This window comes from Ipomoea triloba, chromosome 1, assembly GCF_003576645.1.
Source record: "Ipomoea triloba cultivar NCNSP0323 chromosome 1, ASM357664v1".
NCBI classification, from domain to species: Eukaryota; Viridiplantae; Streptophyta; class Magnoliopsida; order Solanales; family Convolvulaceae; genus Ipomoea; species Ipomoea triloba.
In genome coordinates, this window is record NC_044916.1 from 12,061,923 (window position 1) to 12,088,876 (window position 26,954).

Below are 26,954 nucleotides of genomic sequence, written 5' to 3' on the forward strand. Positions count from 1 at the left end.
CACAAAGGCAATCTAAAGACTAATCCCTAATTAAATTCCTACCTACTCCCACGGTGTAAAAACCTAACGTTAGCCAAGAAGTCCCCCTAAGATTTCTACAAATTCATGTAATGCAAAAATCTATAGGTGTGTGGCAAATGTGTTCTAGCTATGCTCGATTTCCATCGAAACACTACATAACAAATAAACATGTAATTTAGGCCTTTAATCAAACACATCAACAATATATCTTGCACAGTATAACTTTTAGGAGCTAAATTAACCATTCATAATATATTGAAGAACAAACATCAAAATAGACAAATAAACATAATCCATGATCTAAATATAACTATATTAAGAACAAGAATCTTCATTACACAAAAATAGATACAAGATTAAATCAAGATAACATTAGGGAAAGAAATGCTCATTGCTTTCTTCTTGATTATACGGTTGAAACTCGAAATCTTGCATCATCTCTTTTCTTATTACAAAACAAATTATAATCTACTCCTAAACTACCAAACAACCCTCTCTTGCAGGTTACATCTTGGAAGGAGGAATAGGGATTGTAGAGAGAACGGAATGGGGGCTGCTAGCTAGGGTTAGAGGAATGGAGAAAGATGTGTATTTATAGTTGGGCAAAAAGGGGGGGGAGGGGGGGTGCAAAAATGAGAATTCCGCGCAACAGAAATTGTAGATCTGGAGCTTCTCTACGCGTCGAGGCCTTGGCTCGTCGTGTCGAACCATTATAGAACGAAATCTTGAGCATTCTGCCAACTCTTAACGCGTCTAGAATTATTTTCAATGCGTCCAGAATGCTTTGCAATGCAACTTCGAATTCCAAACTGATTTTGGCCCTTAAATCTTCTGATTTAGACTTTATAGTCTACACAAGAGTTGTAGCCCTTCGAGTTGGCTTTCCAATTCCGTTAGAATCATCCAAATTGAGCCTTCGAATTCCTACATCAAAATATGAACAAAATATTGAACATAGATCATTTTGGACAAAATTGTAAATTTGGAATATTTGGTTTTGCATTTGCATTGGTTTGACAACATCAAAAGAACCATTTAAAACATATAAAAAAACCATTCAAATCATGTATTCGACTATCCTTCAGTTTAACATATAAGAAATTCAATCATTAAAGCACAAAAATCATGAAGGCAAGCGAAGACTTAATAAACAAATATGAGAAAAAGTGTGTTTATTATATGCATTATCCTGCGACGTGGCGTGCTCAGAGATATTTTGCGAGAGAGTGCAACACCTGGTCAGACACGCGTATGGTGGAAGAGAGCAGAGTGTTGTGGTTGGCGCACATGTTCGCGATGTGAGGCCCTACGAGTAGTGTAAAGGGAGGGGGGGGTGTCTCTATTTCAAGGCATCATGATCAGCTCTCCTTCTCTCTTGACTTCTCATTCAATCAACATCACAATACTCAGTTGGTCGTTGCGGTTCGCTAGGTAACAGTGGTAGTCCATCCATGTATGTGGTTGGGTTCTTTGGGCCAAATTCATTCTCTTTGTTTATTTAGTACAATTCATATTATTTTAAGAATTTTGGGCCCTATCAATCAAATATACTTTCTATACCTATTACTCAATCGATATCAACCTAATTTTAATTATAGTTGGACCGGTCCATTAAAAATCATGAGGTCATAAAAATAAAAATAAAAATAAAGAAATTATTGTTATTATTATTGAGATGAAAACTATTCAAAAGGACAGGTTGAGGTGACAGCATAAGCGACAAGACAAAATTTGTTGTGGACACAGTTCAATTCAACTCGCTGTCCGTGACCAGCTAAATTTGCTCACACTGCACTTCCTTTATAGCTTCAGATTCTTTTCTGATCTCAAATTTTTGTTTCAGTCTCCACTTGCTATCACTCATTCACCTCAATTTTGGGTTTTCACCCTAAGTGTCAGCTCTGATTTTAGTTGCATTAATCAAAATATATCGTCACGTTTAATATATAGAAGTTGTTGAGGTGTTTATTAATGTGTTAAAAATGCGAGGTTGTTTTTATAATTATTAAAACACTTGAAGGTTTTTAATAAGAGTTAATTCCATCTTTTGTCTTAGATTTATAGGTGACAATCCACTTTTAGTCTTTTTTAATAAGAACATTCACATTTGGTCTTAGTATTATTGTGGCATGACTATTTTTTGTCATCCGTCAACAAAATTGTTGAAATGTCGCTAAATACAATGACATTTCAATCACTTTTATTCAATGTGAGTTGACCTCGTTGTATTTTTATGTTTATTTTTTTTTTTATAAAAATATGTAATTGAAGACCAAAATGCCTTTGTATTTAACGGCATTACAACTATTTTGTTGATAGAGGACAAAAATGGTCATGTCACAATAATACTAGGACCAAATGTAGATATTCTGATAAAAAAAGGACTAAAACTGGACTACCACATACAAATCTAGGACAAAAAATGGAATTAACTCTTTTTAATAATTATGAATTGACTTTTTTTTTTTAACTAAAACTTCTAGCATTGAGATCAATCCTCATTTTTTATAAAAGAACCATGTTCTCATTTGATCTTGCCCAATATATTATTAATTTTGTTGTATTACTTTTATGGATTTCTTAAGAAAATTTCATGTTGTATTAAATGGGTTTCAGGACTGGTTGAGCTACCCATGAGTGCTAAATATGCATGGGAAATTTGTCGGTATCATTTGGGAAATATGTTCAAGAATGACTTAATAAGTAGATATTGTTACACGTTGTCATCCCTATTTACAATAAACTAAATAGTGTAGGAAGCAGTCAACCGAAAGAAGTATTATTATTGATCACAAAATTATAGAATGAAGGGTAAAACAGAAAAATTACTCCCTTTAAAAAAAAATTTACATTAGTTGAAATGGAACAACTTGGAGTTTCTTGCAGAAGAGATTGTCCTCTTGTATATATATCATATATTATAGAATCTTTATTACTATGGTCAGATTTTTACTTGTACTGTTGTGCTAAGTACATATATTTCTATTACTTTAAAAAAAAAAAAAACTTTTTTCAAATAAATAAACTCAAAATAAATTTAATTAAAAGAATGATAGGTTACATGCATGTGATTATGCATTTATGCACATAATATATAGTTTTATTTCATATATTAACCACAAATTTGTATGAGCTCATGTGCTTATAATAAAAATATATAACGGATTTAAAGCCATAGAAAGGCAATCTTATTCAAACACACCAAAACTTGTTAATTTGTAGTCACATTTTACACTCGTAAAATATTAACCCAACACTTTGCTTATCATCATGAGATAATCCTTTCATTTGAATAGGGGTATATTCATAAAGAAAATTCAAAACATAAATTCAACTAAACTTCTCACTTATAAGTGTTAATTTACCACCTTGAACTTCCTCAAGGCGTCAAGCTCGGAGTTCGGCCTTGGACTTCCTAATGGCACCGAGCTCGGGCTACCAATATGAACAAAAAATTATCAATATGAACCTAATATAATGACATCCAAAGCACCAATATGAACAAAAAAAAAATTTTAAAAAAAATTCTAAAAACACTAATCCAAACTTAAAAAATCAGATTATCAATATGATTGAATGATACCCGTTTTTAATTAGGCCGGGAATGAGATTTTTAATTGAATGGGTAATCAAATCCATACTTTTGTTCTAAAAAGTTGTCACCCAAACACTAACTACTATTTTAATTCCCATTCCTAATGTGTAAATCCATGAACCAAACACACCCTTAATAATCTTTTTATAATAATAGATATGAGGAAAAAGGTTCAAATTGGCCACTGAACGTAACTTGAAAGTGCAATTAGGCCACTGAACATTCCTAATGTATTCAATTTCACCAAGTTACAATGCATTTCATCACGTTACTTGCTTATATGGACTATGAGTTGACATTTTAAAATAATTTTTAATAATAAACTATTAAAATAAAAATTAAAATAATTTAAAAAATTGAAAAAATAATATAAAAAAAACACACCCATACCCCTTTTAATAATATCATTGCCAACTTGATAGGAAACTTGTGGATGAATCAAATTTTATTTATTTATTATTATTATTATTATTATTGTTGTTGTTGTTGTTGTTGTTATTATTATTATTATTATTTACGGAAACTCAAGTTTTTTCACAAAACAATTTTTGCTTTATTATGGTGTGTGTTTTTTTTTAAAAAAAAATTTAATTATTTTAAACTTTTTATTTTAATAGTTTATTAGTAAAAATTATTTTTAAATGTCAATTCACCGTCCACGAAGCAAGTAACCTCTGATGAAATGGATGGTAACCTGCTATCAGGTGAAATTGCATACATTTAAAGTGTTCAATGGCCTAACTGCACTTTTTTTTTTTGGTTCAGTGGTCTAATTGCACTTCGAGATAACGTTCAGTTTTGAACCTTATTCCTATATATGATATATTTTTTGACACCTTAAAATTTCCTAGTGAATAAATGATTTGGGAAAACCAAAATGGGGCATGAAAGAGGAGTAGAGAACATAACAAGAGGTGTATGCGTCGGGGATAGGGGGTCATTAATTCATTATGTGTGACCAACTTCTTGTCTCACTTTTTTTTTTTTTTTTTTTTCTTCTTCTTCTTCTTCTTTTTCCAACTCGTGGGAATCATGTACCTACTCCCTGCCCCATGCAAGTACCCAATTACCATTTTCATACAACAAAGTTCAAACTAAAGTTTTTTGTACTACCATGCTATTTCCCGTCATATTTAAAAAAAAAAAAAAACAAATGTATTTAGTCTCAACTAAAAAGAATAAATTGATAGTTAAATTGCACATTTATTACATCTCTCATGTGCAGGTCAAGTTTTTTTGACAAGCTACGCACAACATGTTGAACATAGTCTAGGTGATACGGTGATTGATATGTTCTATCTCAACTAAAAGCAACACCATTTTGATTTTTTTGAAGTTTTTTGCGGCTCAATGTTGAGGTGGAGGAAATAGAGGATATGAGAAAGAAGGTTGAAGAACTCTATAAGTATAAGTTTTTTTGTGGGTACACTATAAAAATAAATAAATAAAAACAAGAACATGTAATTATAGCGTGCATTTTGCGCACCAAATGCGGGCATGTAAATTGACGTACATCTTTTTTTTGATAGAATTGTTTTTTTTTTTAATCTTTCTCTCTCTCTCCTCTCTCCCAGTTCGCCTAACAAAAATCAAGAAAAAACCTATCTGCTAAGGTTGCTCTAAGAGCAACCAAATGGTTGCTTGCAATTTTAGATTTTTGTCAAGAATGAAACATGTGACAAGCAAGATAAATAAAAGCTAAAAAAACATTAATAAAAAAAGAAAAAAAAAAAACAGAAAAGAAAAGTTAAGGCGGGCAGGCGGTCTTCAGTTGGAAACTACCCTGACTCTTCCATGGGGTGGTGCTAGTGCACGCAATGCATACCAGTTTTTTTTTTTTTTTTTTTTTTAAAGAACTTTGCAAAAAAGGAGAAAAAAAAAATTATTGTTAGTAAGAGAACCTAATTCTTTCTCTTGTATTACCTCTCTCCTTCAGATCACACATGCACAGGCACTCTCTCACCAACATAAGCAACAAAACTAAAAAACAAAACAAAACAAAAAGAACCAATGAAAATGCCCTAAATGATTAAGTTGCTAGTTAATTAATTGCACATTTATTATTTAGATATATAATGATCACTATTTGATATTTTATTTTGTTACCGTACTAAAAGAATAGAACAAGTTTTTCTCAAAAAAAAAAAAAGAATAGAACAAGTGGTATAACTTTAAATAAAATAATCATTCATTTAAATTATATTTTTGTTTGGGTGATAACAGTGATTAAAGCATTGATTGATTAAAATAGAATTGATTTTGTAATTTATTTCTTCCCAAAAAATTGAATCTCTAACTCTAAAAACTCTCACCTATTATATTATTATTGTTTTTATTGATTAATGTATTTGATAACATCAATCTGTGTCACTCAATAAGATAAGTGAGATTTGCTTTCTGCTAAGACATCATAATTAGAGGAAATTATGTGAGTTAGGGCCAGCGTTGGGTAGTTATAATTGCAGAGTCAAGTCAAGATATTGTCAGATTGTTTAGTCTTAACAAAATATAATAGTGACAGATTACTATAACCAATAATTACAACTCAATTGCTTTTGTGACATGACTTAAAATAAGTTAACTATCAAACTATCGTTTAGGGAAGAAAATTCTAGTTTATTCTTGAAGTGTGGTACACACTATATGTGGATATATACTCTTTTTTTTTTCTTACATGTAATTATTATATCATGCATTTAAAACTTGATGGGTCTAAATATGTTAATTAGATATTTGACTTGATGAATGTAAGAGCCTAATAGGTTTAAAGATGACCAAGAAAAAAAGGATTAGATTGGTGAACAATGAATTTCATATAGTTGGGTTGGATGTAGAGGTCTAGTGGGCTAAGAAGACCCCTACAAGGTTGGTATGTGTTGGTCCCGATAGGGTTAGAGAACAAGTCTAGAGAGGGGTGAATAGACTTGTTAGGTTTTGAAAATTCTTGTAAATCGTTAGAGTACTCAAGAAGTAACTTTAACGTTTTGAGAGTAGTTATGCACATCGAAAATTTTAGGTAACCCTTTCTAAGCTTTGTTTGCACGCAAATTTGTTCTTGAAAGAGTTAGGTTTGGTTCCCTTTCTAAGCTTTGTTTGCACGCAAATTTGTTCTTGAAAGAGTTAGGTTTGGTTCTTGATAAAATGCAATGAAAAACAGTAATTAAGTATATATATATATAGATTTTGGTTCAGGTGTGACCGTGCTCTCCCGTGCGGCCGTGCGGTCACACACCACTCAATGTTACGAAATACACCACTCAATGTTAAGAAACACACCACAATGAAACACACCACAGTGCATATTTGTGTGGTGTGTTTCTTAACATTGAGTGGTGTATTTCGTAACATTGAGTGGTGTGAACCGCACGGCCGCACGGGAGAGCACGACCGCACCTGAACCTGACCCTATATATATATATATATATATATAGTAGACTACGATTCTATGTATTCATGTTATGGGTACTTAAACATAGGTTGTAACGTGTTTTGTATATTCGAATGTTAGGAGGATGATTTCTGTGTAGTTGTGTCAATATTATGTGTATTCCCTCAAGTCATTCTGTGTATTCTAGACAAGGATTATGTGTATCCCCTAAAGTCATTCGCGTCCACTGTCCACTAACATTCAAAACGACGTCGTTTTGGACCAGTGTCCACAGTGCATTGTGAATAAAGTTTATGAGAAACCTAATCATGTAGTACTAGAAATGAAAGCAATGTTGTAGTTGATGTGCTTTCAGTTGTATTGCCTCTTGAACGATAGACCCACAGAATAATGTTAGTTGTTTTGTCACATACTTGATTCAGAATCTTAGATGGTGTATTGGTATTACTTTTAATCCCATGTAGACATGTAGTAATTTCAAACTGAATATAGACTTTGCAAGTTTAATGCTTGTTTTTTTTTGTGGGACAAGTTTAATGCTTGTGTGGACATAGTCAAATACCCGAAAAGTTATACATAGTCCACCTAGTGCTATGTGGACCATGGTTGTCGAATGAAACAATAGTACAATTAAAATGATACTTTAGTGTTACTATAATGAAACTAGTGTGTGGAAAAATGAAACTAAAAACAGAGCTCATTCAATAATGTATATTGTCAAATAAAACTGTAGTATAATTAAAATGATGTTATAGGCTCTGTTTGGCAGAGCTTATTTAGGAGCTTATAGCTTATTATAAGCTACTAATAAGTTATAAGCTCTGTTTGGTAATGTTCCTAAAATAAGCTAGTAGCTTCCTAACTTTTTTTCCATTTTTAACCTTATTATTTTAAAGAAATGACATCATTTACCCCTTCCCAATTAAAACTTTTTTGACTTTTTCTCTTCAATATGTTTGGTTGTAATTTCAATTTGATATTTATGTTTGAACATTGATTTTTATATGAACTAATCTTATGAATTATAAACATTTTGTTTTACTCTATATGTTTTCAATTATATGTTCTTACTTTATATTTTATTAAAATATATTGATTTCACTATTTTATATTTTAATATATAAACAAACATATTTAAATTTAAAACTATTTAAATTGTATGAACCCTTTTTAGTCTTTTTACCTCTATCAGCTTATCAAGAATCTAATTTTACCAAACACTTTTAAGCATAACAGCTAGCTTAACAACTATTCAGATTTCAGCTTCGAGCTTATAGCTTTTCAGTTTTCAGCTACTTTCCAACTTTCAGCTAACTTTTCAGCTAGGTTTGCCAAACATAGCCATAGTTTTGTTATAATGAAACTAATGTGTGTGTGTGAAAAATGAAACTAAAATCCAAAGTCATATAATAACATATATTGTCAAATGAACCTAGTGTGTAATTAAAATAATACTTTAGCATACTGCAATTAAACTAGTGTGTATAGAAAATGAAACTACAAAATAGAGCTCATGCAATAATGTATATTGTCAAATGAAATTGCAATAGAATTAAAATGATATTTTGGTGTTGCTATTATGAAAGTAGTGTGTACGGAAAATAAAACTGAAAACAGAACAACATTGTCAAATTAAACTAAAGTGTAATTAAAATGATACTTACTTCATAGACCACACTACTACATAGACCATCTGTAAAATTTGCGGCAATTTATATCGTGGACTAGGGTGCACAATGCATTGTGCACCCCATACCAAAACAATGTCGTTTTGGTCATTTTAATTAATGGTTTGTTTTTTTGGAAATCACGTTTCCTATTTCGGCCGGTCTGTGTATTTGTGTTAATATTCTGTGTATTTTTGAAGACATTCTGTGTATTATAGACTATGATTCTGTGTAATCATGTTATGTGTACTTAAACATAGGTTGTGAATGTTAGGATGATGATTTCTGTGTAGTTGTATCAATATTCTGTGTATTCACTCAAGTCATTCTGTGTATTCTAGACAATGATTCTGTGTATTCATGTTAGTGGTATTTAAATACAGGGGTGATGTGTTTATGTGTTTGGTGTTTTCATTTTCTGTGTATTCTTTGAAGGCATTCTGTGTATTGTAAACTACGATTCTGTGTATTCATGTTAGGGGTACTTAAACATAGGTTGTGACGTGTTTTGTATATTCGAATGTAAGGGGGATGCTTTCTGTGTAGTTGTGTCAATATTATGTGTATTCGCTCAAGTCAATTTGTGTATTATAGACAAGGATTTTGTGTATTCTAAACAATGATTCCATGAAGTCATTCGCGTTCGCGTTCACTAACATCGAAATGATGTCGTTTTGGACCAAGGTCCACAGTGCACTCAGGGCCGGTCCTAAGCACGGGCGGGATGGGCGATCGCCCAGGGCCCCATGCTAGAAGGGGCCCATCCATATGTATATGTATACATATATATTATAGTGTTATAACTAGTGTTATATTAGAAAATAAAAAATTAGTGTTATAATTATATTAGAAAACAAAAAGTTAAGAATAGATGGGATTGCAGGAAGCTGGAATCGATGCTTAATTAAATAAATTTAGAAATAGAATCAACACCTAATTATCTATTAGAATCGACACCCTAACCGGCTAACCCATTCGTCTTCTTCAATAAATTTTTTTCCCAATTCGATTCATACTCGCATCTTCGTGGACGATAAACTATTGTTCTTTTGTTTGTCAGTTTGGCCCCATTGTCCGTTGTAACTTTGTAAGTTTTATTTTATTTGTAATTTGTTCTGTCTTTATTTCCTCTGCAACACTGCACACAGGCAACACAACACACATTAGGGATTTAGGGCTATAAATCTATCATCTTCTAATGAGTAATGCAAATATGTAAAAGAAAAGAACAAAAAATCATAGTTGTGTATCTGTTTGTGATACAACTGAAAACTGAGGAGAACTTTTTAAAAATATTCAGGTACTTTTGTTCTTTTCTTATATACAAATTTTAAAATTGTTTTATATAATATTACCTAAAAAAACATTTATCTGGAAGTGGAAAAAAAAAAAAACAAAAGAGCAGCTAATAGAATTACAAAGACAATCATTATTGCATGGACCAAAAATAAAAATTACATTATTTTTGTACTGAAGATACATTATTTTTGTACTGTAGGCACATTATTTTAAGGTAAATTATTTTTATACTGAAGGTACATTATTTGATATATACTATCAAATAATTTATTTGATATATACTATCAAATAATGTACCTACAGTACAAAAATAATGTACCTTCAGTACAAAAATAATGTAATTTTTATTTTTGGTCCACACAGCTGTGGACCATGGTCCATGCAATAATTTGCCTTACAAAGAAGAGCTATAAATAAATTTTTCAAAAAATCAGAATCATCTAACAAAACTTTGAAACAATCTAAAGAAAATGAATGTATTTCATGTTATTTGATATTATTATTTTTTAGTATTATTAAATTTAAATTTTAGTTTTTCATATAAGGGCCCATTTTTTTTAATTTCGCCCGAGCCTCCAAAATGTTTGGACCGGCCCTGAGTGCACTGTTTACCCTGGTCTACGATATAACGATTGAAAATTTGCACTCCAACACTGATCGTGAATTCTTAATCTTTCAATTTGGATCTGGTTTAAATGTAAGTTCTTGTTAACAATTATTGGCTCCAAGAACATCCAGGCCCAATCGAACTGCCTTCCTTGATTCAAATAAATTGTACAGTAGTATGTTTAGCCCAATTAAAAATGGGCTCCATGTTATGGTGCATAGGCCTAGCCCACTCTAACCAGGCTTGAAATCAGTAAAAGCCCACTGTCTAGCTTACTAAACAAGCACAATATTTATGCTACTTGACAAAAACGTTGGCTTGTAACCTGTAAGTGTAAGGCACCAGTTTAGTTTGCGTGAGTGGTCATGCACTCTCATCTTTTAAGAGAGATCGGGTGTATAAAAACCCCTCGGGCTTAAGCTCATTTCTCATCTCAGACTATGAGTTTTGTTGTACTTTCAAAAATTAAAATGAAATAAATTAATGAAGCTATTAAAAAAAAAGTTGATAATTAATTATTGATTTATTGAAGTTGATAATTGTATCATTAAATAAAAAATAAAAAAGAAGAAGAAAAAAAAAGCATTCTAAACCTTGCACTATGCTTTTTCTTTTGTTTATTTATTTTTTTTTTTAAACAAAAGAAATCATCTACATTTAGCAATAATTGGGTGTTGATCTGACCTAAAGTTGAAATATATAGAGATAATATTCCTTAAGATTTTATTCCTTCAATCATCTCCAATTTAATAAAAAAGAAATTAACAAAGAGTTTGAGTACATTTTCAATTACCTTAAACCCATCTCTCTTTCTATTATTTTTCCCCCAAAATTTATTTTCCATAACTTACTACATACTTCTTAACATGATAATAAAACTCTTTATATTTATTAATTATTTAGAAGTTGATTGATTTCGCCACAAGTTCAAACAAAATATTATAATAATCAATTATCAAAAAGACTAAGGTGTTTGGTAAATAATCAGCCTATCAGCCAATTTTGGCTTATTTGACTACTATTAGTTGTTTGACTTGGTTGAAAAATCAATATAAGTGTTTGGTTAATAAGCTTTTTGTAACTCCAAAATACTAAAATTCAAAAGGCTACTCAAAACAGCCTTTTCAATTAGCTTTTTGAGAAAAGAAATTATATCAAACAGCTATCAGCTAACAGCTAATTTACCAAAGGCCCTGTTTGGTAAATGGTTGTTGGCTGATTGGGTTGGCTGTTTGGGTTAGAATGAATGATTTGTTGATAATATTGGCTGATTGTAGAAAGTTGTTCGATAAATTAGCTGTTAGCTGATAGCTGTTTGGTATAATTTTTTTCTCAAAAAGCCAATTGAAAAGGCTGCTTTGAGTAGCCTTTTGAATTTTAGCATTTTGGAGTTACAAAAAGCTTATTAACCAAACAACTAATAGTGGTCAAATAAGCCAAAATTGGCTGATAGGCTGATTATATACCAAACATGGCCAAACACTTTTATACAATCAGCTAATGTTATCAACTAATTATATACCTCCTAACCCAATATGCTAAAGTTATCAGCTAATGTTATAAACTAATTATACTTCTAACCCAATCTGCTAACAGTTATCAGCTAGCCATTTACCAAATAGGGCCTAAATCAAATAGTGTCACATTATGAATGTGAATATTAATAAGGATTGTAGTATTGCTTTTCTCAATATTTATTTATAATCAATTATCATAAAGAGTAAATCAAACTTTTACTGATTTTGATATAACGAAGTATCTGTTCATAACTACTTTTTCAACTTACGAGTCAATTCTGTCCCTACTGAGGCTCAAACTTATGATTTCCTATTTGGGAGAGCCATTTTGTGTCACTAGACCACAAGGTCATTAACAGTTAAAATGAAACTAGTGTGTATGAAAAATGAAGCTAAAAACAGAACTTATGCAATAGCACATTTGTCAAATGAAATTGTAATATAATTAAAATGATACTTCAATATTTTTATAATGAAACTAGCGTATGTAAAAAATGAAACAAAAAAAAGTACGCATACAATAACATATATTGTCAAATGAACATTGAAGTAATTAAAACTATACTTTAACGCTACTATAATTAAACTACTGTGTTGATTTTTTAAAATGTAGTATCTATTCTTTAAAGAATCATGAGTATTTCAAAAAAAAAAAAAAAAAAAAAATAGTCTGCGAAAAATGAAACTAAAAAAAATAAAATAGAGTGTGCATATTGTTAAATAAAATTATACTAGAATTAAAATGATATTTTTTGTGTTTTTATAATAAAATTAGTGTGCGTGAAAATGAAACTAAAAAATATAAAAATATTGTCAAATGAATCTGAAATATATTTCTTTATAGTACATGCTGCTATGTGAACCATGGTCCACGTTAAAATTTGCCGACAAAATAGAATGCCAAATTATTTTACTGAAGCTATCCGCACATAATCAATGTGCGCATTACCCAAATTAGAAGATGATGTGTCAATTTTCACATAATTCTTTATTATTCTTATTATTATTTTTTAATCTAGATTTTTGCAATTATTGCAAATTTGATACCATCACTCGCATGAGATTCATTATTTTTTTCAGAGTTAAATGTTAGTCTAAGTTCGGAGTATTATATTATTATTAAATTATTTCATTTAATACATTTAAGAAGTTGTTAAGTTATCGTGATTTAATTTTTTATTATCTTGATTGTCTGCTAAGGTGTGAAGCACTTGGAATGAGATTTCGTTTTTAAAAAAAAAAATTATTTTTGTGTGCAAATAATAATAATAATAAGCTTATATATCTCAATAACAAAATATGAAAGCGTTTTGTTAGATCTTGTTCGATCAAAGTTTTAAGTTTAAAAAAATATTATAATGTATAGAATAGGTTTTTCATTTTTATTTAAAAATATTTTAATAATTCAATTAATTGTCAGTATCACCTTAAAATAATAATAATAATAATAATAATAATAATAATAATAATAATAATAATAATGGTGAATCACGTCACGGCGACATAAAATTAAAGGAATAAGGAAAAGTGTATTTATCATTGTGGGCCTCCTGAAACAAAATTCAAAGCAAATAAAGGGCCTTAAATAAGATGGGCCACATGTCCATTTGCTCCTTCCAAAACATTCAGCACCGACAGAACTCCAGGGGTAAAATCGTCAATTCAATCGCATCATTTTTCTTCGGTGTACGGACTAACATTACCTATGACACGCTGTACACAGACAAAACAATCTTCCAGTTGGCAAGCTGTCACCCTGTCGTAATCCGAAAACAACCCACTCCAAAGTCGTAATGAAGGAAAATTGATGCCAAATTTTTATTTTTTGTTTTCTGAATCAGATTATTAAAGTTTTTAATTATGTTGAATGATTATGTAATTTGTATCATATTTGGTATTGTTGTCTAATTTTTAACCAATTAGTTTCAAATTTTGAAAGGAACATTGCATTTGTTTCTTCCGAAAGGAACACTTCCAACAATAGTTGGCCGAAAAATTAGACAATAGAACTAAATGTGATAAAATTACATAATCATGCATCTTATTAAAAAATTTTAATAGTCAATGACTAAATGTAATTTATGTATATAATTCAAAGGAACAAAAATGAAATTTATTCAAAATTGATCGAATTATTGATTTAGTAATTACAAATTTTATGTTTAATTTTTCTTAAAAGTAATTTATTGACCTTTTTTATTGATCAACTATTGACAACCAAAATTAATTTACTTTCTTATGGTGTTTTGTTGGTTAAGGTCGCAATTTGAACTTTACAGATTGGCCACACTCAATATCAACCGTGGGTTTTATCGTTAATATCAAATGTTAAGGGGACATTGCAAAAAAAAAAATGTTAAGGGGCCAGGAGCAATTTATTTATTTATTTATATTATTCCTGCACTACTACTGCACTAGCACTTCTTATGTTGTTTTAGGTTTTTGTCGTAGTAACAAATAACAATTTCCCCTTTTAGGTTTACTACACGTACCTGCTTTCTGGTTGAAGTCACATGTATTCTTTTTAATTTCTTTTTTCGTTCAAATAAAATAATTATTTTTATTTCCTTTTTTTAAGTCATTGGAAAAGGAGTTTATCTTTTTCTTTTTTTCATTCAGTGTTGACTATTTACCAACTCTTTTGTTTGAGTTGTGCTTTCCGGTTAGGTTTTTTCACACCATCATACAATACCAATGATAGTTAAGTTGTTACTTAATGATTGAAAATATGTTTTTCTTCTTAGAATTTTTTTAAAGCATTGATTAACATTAATATCTTTTATATCTAATAAACATATAGGAGTGTTTGGGTAAAATAGTGATTAGTTAATTGCGTTAGTGTGTTTTACTAGTTGATATATAACATTAGTTGATATTTGTAGAAAGATGATTAATAAATTAGTTGTTAGCTGATAGCTGATTGCATGCAAAATGATTTCTCAAAAAGCTAATCGAAAAAGCTACTTTGAGTAGCTTTTTGAATTTTAGCATTTTAAAAAAATTAGCTATTACAAAAAGCTGATTAACCAAACACCCTATTGAGTGTTTAACTAAGTCAAACAAGCCAAAATTGTCTGATAAGCTAACTATGTTACCAAACAGGGATATAATAGTAGGTACTATTAGAACAAACGTTGATAGTATCTGCTACAATCTAAATGACATATATTGTTGTATACTCGGTATAAAAAGTACTAGTGTTTCTCTACGTTTTAGAAATTCTCTATTTTCTTAATACTATATATTTCTAAACTTATAATTTTAGTAAGGTGAAAATCTAACAAATTCACGGACTTCAACAAATTTTTTTTTTTTGAAATGTATGGTTAATTTGTTATTGTCATGCTTGAAAATATAGTGCAAGCTAAGAGTAACAAATACAATACTGAAGTTGTTTTCAAAAAAAAAATAAAAAAAATACAATACTGAAGTTGACTTTACCTAAAAGAAATATGAAGTTGACAATAATTTAAAAAGATATTAGATATAGTGGATGCTAGCTAGGAAGTTTCATTAGGCTATCTACAACCTAGCAACAGGTAAATTGCAATCTTGTTTGACATTGCCACTCCAATTTAATTTAAAAAAATCTTGTTTGTAATTGAAATACTTACAAAATTTGTAAGCTTTTCAAATACACTTGGACTACGATTCACATTATAAGATGAGTTACTTTTTTTGGGTTTGTCCAAAGGTACCCCACCGACCGATAGTCAAATGACTAACCCTCGTCCCAACGGTCAGTGGTCAGCACACTAAGTGATAAGGGACTGGCCAAATAGTTTGCCACATTCACATGGGTGAGGATCGAACCCCAACCTCATGCTTAATAAGGGACAAGGTGCTGAACCACCACGACAACCATGTTGGTTATTATAAGATGAGTTATTAATATATATTTATTTTAGTATATTGTAAATTCACTTTTAGTGTATTACAGCTTCATTTTAGTTAGTACACTAAAGTGAACATGTAACAAAATATAATGAACTTAGTAAAAAAGAATCTATAATACACTAAAAATGAACACGTATATCAATGATATATTTTATAATATGGACCATGGTTCATGGTATAACAATTGATGTATTTGTTGTCCAGCCTCACCTTACAAATAAGCAATGTAGGGCCTAATTTTTTTCTTTTTTTTTTTAAGTAAGTGAACTTATAATGATACAAAGAAAATAGTGGTAAATTAAAATTATGATAATAATAACTGTGTGTCTATTTTTTTTAAGTGAAAAGGTATATCACAAGGATGCAGATAAACTTATTAACTCGTTTGATGGCCAACTACAATTTATTGATACATATTAATTAAGTATGATGATGAGATGAGAATTTGAATCCGAATAACAATTGGGTTGTTGTAGCGTAAATGCGTAATTCTTTAAATTTTATTAGAATGTATATCAAAATTTTGATGAGTTCAAAAAGTTCCAATTTTGGAAAAAGTAGTTGTACGACCTTCCAACATGATTTTTTTGAAAACCAACATCAAATATCATTAAATCATACATTCAATACATAAAGGAATGGAAGAAAACCAACTAGAAGCACCAGACTGAGAACAAGCAGCCCTAGTTAATGCATGAGCAGGCTTATTCGCTGATCTAGGAACAAAAACCACATACACTACTTCAAAGTGTCTTAGAAACCTTTTACACTCTTGAATGACACAACCAGCATATGATAAATCTTCTGTAGCTCCATTAATAAAATTGCATACCAGTTGACAATCAGAAAGGATCATAATTTTCATATCACCTCTATCTTTAGCCCACGATAAAGCTTCCTTCACCGCCATATCTTCTGCAAGATGGACATTACTCATACCACGAAAAGAGCCATTTTTAGCAGCAACATATCCGCCATCATGATTCAGTATGACAATTCCATAATATGCTTGCTCATCATTCGGGAACACTGCAGCATCCACGTAATACAACAAAACACCTTCTGAACCAGTAAAAGCACCTCTGAAGCCCGAAGAGGTTGTAGCAAACTCATGTTTATTTAGCAGATCCTGCCAATCATTCACCATTCTATTAGCTTCAAATTGGACAGAGTTTGCATGCCATGGTTTACTATTAAAGATAAGCTCATTACGTATCTTCCAAATGCACCAGCAGATCGCCACACTCTTAAACACATAAGCCATTGGACCACCAGTAACCATCCCTTCCAGCCACGTCACAAGATCCTAACCTTCATTAATTGGATGAACAAGATCAGTCCAGAGCGAGACAGTATGAGGGCAATCAAAAAATAAATGATGTATCGTTTCTGGCTCGTCATAACATAAAGGGCGGTGAACATCAACACTCACCCCACGCCGATGCAGGTTAATCATAGTTGGGAGAACACCATGAATGCATCTCCACAAAAAATTAAGCACAGTTGTGATAAAGTGATCAAAACATCATATATAAAATGGCTTTAAGGGATCTAAAGTTTACCTTTCAAGATTTCTTCTTGGTAGTTATAACTGCTTTCTGTTGCTTTCTGTTTCTTTCTGTTGCTTTTTCTGTTTCTCTTCTCAGCAGCTTATATAAGCCCTTGTACTCTTTCTTTCAGCTGTAACAACACACAAAATAAACAGCAATGAATCACATTTCAATTTTCATCTCAGCTCACCATTATCACTTCAGTTTACTGCATTCCTAGTTAATTCATTATGGTATCAGAGCGTCGCTACCGGAGTTACGCTGCGGCAGTCGTAACAGATGCAAATGACAATGGAGATCGAGCAGAACAGTTCGGAACTTCGTCGCAGCAGGCATCGATGAATCAGAATCAACGAAACGACGAGTTCGATGATCCTCTATACTTACACGTTACAGAAAACCCTAATTTGAGCCTGGTATCACCTCCGCTGACTGAAATCAACTATTCTTCCTGGAGCAGATCTATTAGGATCGCACTGGAAGTCAAGAACCAGTTTAGCTTTGTTAATGGAAGCTTTCCAAGTCCTGAAGAAGCTGATCCGAGATATGCATCGTGGAGGAGATGTGACCGGATTGTCTGTTCGTGGATTCTGAGGTCAATCACCCCTAGCATCGCGGACATTGTTATGTACTTTGATAAGGCATCAAAAATCTGGAATGCTCTCCATAAGAGGTACTCTCAAACCGATCCGCATAGGATATCTGAAATTCAAAATGAAATCTATAAGAATGTTCAAGGCAGTTTATTGTGAATGAGTATTTCACCAAGAGTAATGCTCTATGGCAGCAATTAAATGTCCTTAGACCATTACTCTTATGTGAGTGCACACCTAGATGTTCATGTACTCTAATGTCAAGAATGCAAAAAGAAAGGGAAGAGGATCAAATAATTCATTTCTTGGAAGGTCTGAATGAGGAATATGAGGCTGTTAAATCAGGAGTCCTTGTCATGGATCCCATTCCTGACATGGAAAGAGTTCTGAACATGACATTAAAGGTTGAGAGGAAAATCAGAAGTTCAATTACTCAGAAATACAATGAATTTACTCAAGCAAATGCTGTCCAAGTAATCAGATGCAGTCAGAAGAAGATCAGTCTGTTGTGGTAGCAGCAACCTTTAACAATAGAAGGAAGTTTGTCAACAATAATGGGAAGAATGTACCTAAATGCACTTATTGTGGTATGAATGGTCATACCATTGAGAAATGCTATAAGAAGCATGGATACCCCCCAGGATAGGTTGCAGGCTACAAGTCCAAGAACAAGCAGACTCAAGATGTGCAGCAAACATCTAGTGCCTCTGTGAGTCAAGTAGGTGACACAGGGCTATCTGCTGACCAATTTCAAAAACTTGTGTCCATCTTGCAGAACCAAAACAAAGGGAACTAAGCTCCAAACAACATGTCATGACAGTTGCTAGTTGTGGAATCACATCAGATTTTAAGGATTCTATGGAGGAACATAATGAAGGTACCTTCTACCCTAAGATCTGTGTTAATTCTGTTCTAAATACACATAATGTTTGGATCTTAGACTCAGGAGCCACAGACCATATTACATGCTCCCTAGAGTACTTTGAAACCTATCACAGTGTGCAAGGTCTCTCTGTCAGACTACCTAATGAGGAATCAGTTAGTGTTACTTGCATAGGGGAGATCAAACTTGATAAGAATATATCTCTTCAAAATGTGCTGTACATTCCAAATTTTGCCTTCAATATTATATCTGTCCGTAGGTTGACTAAACAATCAAGATGCAAACTGGTTTTGGGGGCTGATCATTGTGATATTCAGGGACCTCTTGGGAAGGTGGTTGGTTTTGCTAAAGAAAGGAATGGACTATACTTCATAAGTGATCCTCCTGGGAGAATTAGTGGGCATGCTGTCAAGTTGATGACTCAAGATACAGATAAAACTATTAGTACTCAATGTAATAGTTTGACAATAGAAATGTGGCATAACAGATTGGGACATTATCCCATTGCAAGAATACCTTCTTTGAATGGAATAAAACTTGGATATGCAAATAAACATTCTGATTTTGTATGTGATGCCTGTCATTTTGCTAGACATAAGAGATCTACATTCCCACGCCAAACTCCACTAGCCGCTAGACCATTTACAGATGTGGTGGATAACATACGGTAACCATGTCTGACAGTGTAGCACCCTCTCAAATGTCCCCTCCAGCACCACTGATCTTCAAAGTTTATAGATACTGGGATTCGAAGAATGAGATCCACATCGCGCTGAACAAACAAGGCATTCAACCTATTAACATCCCAGTCATTTGCTTGAGGATTCAATATATGTTGAATCATAAAAAATCATGTTCCATCAACATATATGGAGTAATAAATAAGATTTTAGATCGATTATTTAGTATATAATAACTCAAACAAATCATGTTCTATGAACATGTATTGGGTAAATTTGCTCGAGGAACATAAATATGTTGGTCAAATGTTATTGTTCGCATGATAATTACGAAGTTACAAGTTCGACTACTAGTAGAAGCGACCTATTGATTTTCTTAGTTTAAGTCAGTTAAGTATAGAAACTTAGACTGATTTTCTCTTTGTAGCCTTTTATCGACTATATTAAGTAAATTTATCTAATTTACACTCTCAACACCTAAAATAATACTCCATCTATCTCATTTTATCTGTCTTACTTACTATTCATTAGTCAAATCAACTCTTTTTTCTTTGTTAATTTTCTTTAGTATTTTTTACTTATTTTTAAATTTGATTTTTGTGTTTAATAGTACTTTTAATGTAGTTTCTAAAATTATAAATTTTGTAAACTAATACTAAACTTAATATTATGAAAAACTTGAATTAAAAATAACTTTAGTCAAGTCTCGTTAACCGAACCAGACACATAAAATGAGACGGAGGGAGTAGTTGCAAATTTTGTTGTCACTTAACAAAATATTAGATGGAATGTCACATAATGGTACACAAAGTCATGGGTAGAAAACCCTAGAAGAATGAATTAGATGGATTAGGAAAAAAAAACAAACAAACAAAAACGTGGGAAAATTACAAAAACAAAAAAATGCAATGAACATAACACCAAAGCCGTGACCGACACGAATATTATAATACCATTTTCTTAATAATAATCCAATTTATTACGTCAAAGCAAAATTAAGAGAATATTCCAAAAATCACTAACGAACCAACCAAAGATAGTGAAAATCCAACTACTGATTTTTAATATATAAAAAAAAAATTATGAAAAATAACGACAACCAAAACAGCAAACGGCGCGGCGGCTCAAAAAGAAATGGCCAGCTTAACCTAACCAGCCGAGCCACCGCCACCCATTTTTCTTCGTTCCTGAAACCTTCGCAACACTGCAAGTAGGCGTGTGGTCCCCACTTACAGCCTGTGTTCAATCCCAACTGTCAATTGATCCCCAAAAAATATATAAATAAAAAAAAGAAGTTCTTTGTAAGAAAGAAATGAACAAAAGTAAAGAAATTAGTAAAAATGGTATGTGTAACTTTAAACAAAATATAATATAATACTAGACTCGTGTACGCACACATACGCGCGCGCGCGTATATATATATAAGAGTTTAGATAAAAATATGCTATCAAATAAAAAGTGAAGATTGATCTAATCTGTCTATTTTGGTAGATCAACAATAGATGATTGCTGAAAAATAAGGAGAAAATGAACGGATCAATTTGAAAAATATTACAAACTTTCAATTTTGTTTTATTTATTAAATCACAATTGTTTTTTATTAAAACACCAAACCATTGATTAATATTGATAGGAAGCTGAGATCAACCAAGATTTTTTGTGAATGAATCATTCACATTTAAATATAGAGGTTCATGTGAAAATATACTCCCATATAAAAAGTAAGAACTATTCTTATCCATATTTTTAAATAGATCAATGGTTCAGGTGACCACTATTATTCTTGCATTTTTCAGTGTATATGCCCATATATACTCTTATAGTCTATTTTAATTGTAAAATTAGTAGCAATTAATTTTTTATTTATCAAACCTTAAAACATTTAGTAAAAATAATAATGTTAAGTATTTACCTCTCGCGTGATTAGAAACGGAGTTTACCTGCCCTAAGTGAGGGGTGAACCTATGACCTCCAATTTAGATGAATTACAATTATGCCGCTTGATCACAAGGTGTTGACCACAATTTTATAAATCTAAAAACATTTTTAGGATTGATATTGTAATTTTTTTAATATTTAAATATCTTACATAAATCTTCAAAAAAAAAAAAAAACTTACATAACCAATAACGGTAAAAAAATTCTCTTTGCTTTCAAAATTAAAATTGTAATAAATTCCTTTCTTATTGAACGAACCTGAGATTCTGAGAACCTCTAGGCTCTACTGCCTCTTTCATTAAATGAGCATTTATGTAGTCTGTGATGAATCTGATGAGTTTATGTTATGTAGGTTCGAGTATTTTATTTGCGACTTATTTTTGTTTTAGACTTTTAGCTAAGATTTACTAGTTGGGTTATTAGAATAGTTAGCTCGGGTTAATCATATTATTGATTGCATTTTATTTGGCCACTCAGTTGAGACTTATATAGTCACACTGCAAGTTAAAATAAAAAATTATAAAAATATTAATGGCGTTGAACAATACCAATTCATATCATAGAAAATACAATAGTTGATATTATTTGTATTGCATCAAATAGTCCGTTGGGGTCACACTTGTGTGATTCTGTGTTACGGATATTTATTTGTGAAACGAGTCGGGCCGGGTTAAATCAACATGCAAATGCCATACTCATATGCACAAATGTCATAACTATATGCTCAAATGTAATATTAGTCAGGAATAAAATTTTTGTCATTTTTAAGGAAAAATATAATACTTTTGAAGAAAAATATATAGTAACTTTTGCATTTTGATGTAAAAGTATTATATTTTCCATCAAAAGTATTACATTTTCCATAATAAGTAATGTTTCATTTACTTATAAGAAAAAATATAATACTTTTGAGGAAAAATGTAATAATTTTAAATCGAAATGTAAAAGTATTGCACTTTCTCTTAAAAGTATTACATTTACAAAAATTTCATTCTTGATTAGTATTACATTTGAGCATATAAGTATCACATTTGTGCGTATAAGTATCACACGTTCACCTCGACGTGACCCGTTTCACAGTGAGACAGTCTCATACAAGTTTTTATCATAGTATTGATATTTGTCTTTATAATATTCAATACAAATCATGTATATATGTAATTGTACTTAGTACAAAATGTATTAATAATGATCAAATACCTTAAACAAACATAAGAGTATATCTTAAGTAAAATCATATTTATCATTTTAAAAAAAATAGATGTTAGTAAACAAAAAAAACAAAGAATTAAACTAAAAAAATTAGAAAATAGAAAACAATTTAATTAAACCCTAAATATATTTTTCCTACATTTTATTTATTAGATTTAAATTGGGGACTTTATTTAACATGAATAACATGATTCTAGGGATTTCTAGATATATCAAACTTTATACTACTCAAAAATTACTTGTATATATATATATTTATTGTGTGGCAGTGAAGTTTAGCTTGGAAGATATGAAAGCTAGAAGTGTTAGAAAAGCATGAACATGACCATCCTTTTTAATCTTCAAGTAAACCACCCATCTCTTCTTCTCATCACTTTTCACACAAAAACAATAAAATAGAAAAAGACTTGTTCCCCTTTTCCATTAATGTTCCACCAAACACTCTACTCTACAATCCTCATACAACCACCATATTAGAGAGAGAGGAGAGTGAAAGTAGTCTGGTGTTCTGCAAATCCACAGCGGCCATGGATGTTCAGATCTTTGGCCTGAGAAAGCTGTTGTGTTTTAGTGTGTTTTTGGTGTTTGGGTTAGTGGGCGGTGCTTCAGCATTGCGCGAAAGGGAAAACCCATCGAGAAATCAGTCCGGCGCTCAGATCAACTCCAACTCGGTGTTGGTGGCGCTTTTGGATTCGCACTACACGGAGCTGTCGGAGCTGGTGGAGAAGGCGCTTCTTCTCCAGACTCTCGAGGAAGCTGTTTCCCGGCATAATATCACCATTTTTGCGCCCAGGAATGAGGCCTTGGAGCGGGATTTGGATCCCGAGTTCAAGCGGTTTTTGCTTGAGCCGGGAAATCTCAGGTCCCTGCAGAATCTGCTTCTCTTCCACATGATTCCCACTCGCATTGAGTCCAAAAACTGGCCGGTGGAGTCACGGCGGGACGGCCGGAATCATCTCACTCTGTGCCGCGACGCCGGCGGGGAGAATCTCATTGTATCGGAGAAGGAAGTGAGCGGCGCGAAGTTTGTTTCCCTAAACGACGTCGTTCGCCCCGACGGCATCATCCACGGCATCGAGCGCGTGCTGATCCCCAACTCGGTCCAGCAAGCTTTCAACGCGCGGCGGAGCTTGCGGTCAATCTCCGCCGTCCTCCCCACGGGCGCACCCGAAGTGGACCCCAGGACTCACCGTCTCAAGAAACCCGCGGGCCCTACCCCCGCCGGCTCCCCTCCCGCTCTCCCCATCTACGACGCCCTGGCCCCCGGCCCTTCCCTAGCTCCCGCCCCCGCCCCGGGCCCCGGTGGCCCCCACCACCACTTCGACGGCGAGAGCCAAGTCAAGGACTTCATCCAAACCCTCCTACATTACGGCGGTTACAACGAACTCGCCGATATTCTCGTCAACTTAACCTCCTTAGCCTCCGAAATGGGCCGACTCGTCTCCGAAGGCTATGTCCTAACCGTCTTAGCTCCCAACGATGAAGCCATGGCTAAACTCACCACCGATCAGCTCAGCGAGCCCGGCGCCCCCGAGCAAATCATCTACTACCACCTCATCCCGGAGTACCAAACCGAGGAAAGCATGTACAATGCCGCCCGACGTTTCGGAAAAATCAGATACGATACGCTAAGATTGCCCCACAAGGTCGTCGCCGAGGAGGCCGACGGGTCGGTCAAATTCGGGCACGGCGAAGGATCCGCGTATTTATTCGACCCGGATATCTACACCGACGGGAGAATATCCGTACAGGGAATCGACGGCGTTCTTTTCCCGCCGGAGCCCACTAAACCTGCGGCTCCTAAAGCTTCCCCTCTCGCTAAGGTTGCCTCAAAGCCAAGAAGAGGTATAATCTTAAATCTTTTAACTAATTATCCTAGTTTTCTGCAAATTTTATCTCAGCTTGTTTTACTGTCATATATATCATCAAAATCTTGTTTTTCTTTAAATTATTATAATCATTGTTTCCAATTGATTGTGGGAACCTTAAACATAAACTTTGAGCATATAATCTTGCTTTGTGATTATTGGATGATCAAATTATGTGGTTATGGCATTAGGCCATGTAGATGCCACTTGCAGCCTTTAGTTCTCATGGTGAATTCTGGCAATTAGCATCCAAGTTAAGTGTCAAGTTTTCGCACATGGATGAATAATTAGTCCTATTCGGTCACATCATGAATATAGTTACACCTTGTTTGTACATTTGCTAAGTCGTCCTAAAGCAAATTAGGTAGCTTAGCGTGTTATTCTCACAAATTTTTCTGATCCAATAGAAGTTTTAGGATTTTATTAAGATAAGAAAATGATGGGTTGACTAGGTTTTAGGCAGGCTCTGTGAAAAGTCACGGTAGAAGGTAATTTTATGACGGTATAAAGAAACTGGATTACCATATCCTGAAATTGTTGTCTCGGTGGGAGGTTAATAAATGGATTATACGAGGGGGATTGATATGTGGACCTTCGGTTTGGTGGTGAGGTAAGCTAAGAGCATTGAATAGGTTAAGTTTCCAGCACAGCCCAGCTGTTAGTCATAGTCGTGTCTTCTTCTAATTATTATTGGGTTCACACCCCAGCTGTTAGCCATAATCGTGTATTCTAATCATTATTGGTTACAAATTTCCATGTTCAATTGTTCAAGCCAGCCTGTATATTGATAAAGGCCTTTCATGTTCCACCTTTCTGATGCAAATAAGCTGTCATGATATGTTAGCTAGCCTGGCCTGCCATAGTTTATTGTAGAACTTCGGTCTTCAGTAATTTTCAGTTACAATTAAGTAAATCCCGCCAAAAATTATCTTTGAAGAGAAACTAGCTGACACTAGCTGTTAATCTCCCAATTAATCATTTTATCTCGGTTTTGACATTTTCTTACTTGGGGTTACACCTCATCCATAACCTAACATGTTCTGTTCAATCCTCTGTTTTCAGGCAAGTTGATGGAAACGGCGTGTAGCATGATGGGGTCGTTCTGCCATTGAAAACCTCGAACTGAAGAAACGATACAAGCAAAAGACATGAAAACACAATGGGCGAGAGCAAACTGTGAGTACTGAATAGTGCTGCTCAAAGACGCGCTGAAGCATAGTTTGGTGAGTTTACGAAAGCAATAGGTTTACAGCAATCTCCCTGAATAAAACCGTAGTCTTTAGGCCGAGGGTTGGGTCGGGTTGTGGATGAAAAGATGGAGGGAGGGAGGAATTGAAGCAATTTCCATGGAAGAAGCACAGATTAGAGCCCTTTCTCCTCCTCCCAAGAGTTTGTAGATGGCAGAGATGAATGCAATTCCTTATATCTTCTTGTTACATACCTGGTAATAAAAACACTTGTAATTAAACACATCAATTTTTTCATTTGTATTTAAAAGTTAAAAGTCTGTCTTGGCCGACACTTCATTGTATACACTCAAAAAAAAAAAAAAAAAAAAAACCCTTTCTCCTCAATCCTCATCACGGGTGGTGTATTTTTTAGACTTTTTGTGAGTCCATTTAAGCTTTCTCATAATATTCTTTTTATTTGTATCATTTTTGCTTGTTCTGTAGTGCCTCGGATGGAATTGTATACATATTATTTAGTGTTTGGCAGTATTACAATCACGACAATGACGTCTTTGAATTTTTTTTTTAATTTTTATTTTTAGTAATGAGGGAAATAGTTTTGCTTTTTATTTTTTTTAAGTGACGAATCGAGTATTGGTCATGCTCATTTTTTGTTCATAAATTATTACTGGCGTATTTTTTATCCCTAAATTATATTGACGTTGTACTTTTAGTCCTTTCGTGTTCACTTTTCGTTCTTGAATTACATTAAAATTGTAAATTTTGTCTTTAATATTTTATTAGTAATGGAAAGAAAAATACAACGTCAATAATAAATTAAAGATAAAAAATGAAAATCACTAACATTTAAGATGAATTTTATAATTATTATATAATTTAGGAAAGAAAAATGTAATTTCTTTTATTTTCTTAATAATAGAAAGATGGGTAATAGGAGTGAGGTAATATGTAATTATTGGGGGTGGGGTCCAAGCCATGGTGTCAAATAAAGAAGAGGTGGAAGGAGTAAAGTCAATGAACCCTACGTGGCCCACCACAACACTCGCATG

General features: G+C 32.7%; 2 protein-coding genes across 2 annotated transcripts; one reads left to right on the forward strand and one right to left on the reverse strand.

The window, feature by feature from the left end:
* Positions 1 to 871: 871 nt before the first annotated feature.
* On the reverse strand, positions 872 to 17,273 carry LOC116030878. Its single transcript, XM_031273274.1, has 2 exons — positions 16,646 to 17,273; positions 872 to 945 (listed from the first exon to the last, which is right to left on the reverse strand). The coding sequence occupies exons 1-2, from the start codon at positions 17,271 to 17,273 to the stop codon at positions 872 to 874; spliced, it is 702 nt and encodes a 233-aa protein (XP_031129134.1).
* Positions 17,274 to 23,138: 5,865 nt separating this feature from the next.
* Positions 23,139 to 26,442, forward strand: LOC116029655 (fasciclin-like arabinogalactan protein 15). The gene is made up of 2 exons (XM_031271703.1): positions 23,139 to 24,692; positions 25,778 to 26,442. Exons 1-2 carry the CDS (start codon positions 23,375 to 23,377, stop codon positions 25,825 to 25,827), a joined length of 1,368 nt encoding a protein of 455 aa, XP_031127563.1. The 5' UTR covers positions 23,139 to 23,374; the 3' UTR covers positions 25,828 to 26,442.
* Positions 26,443 to 26,954: the final 512 nt, after the last annotated feature.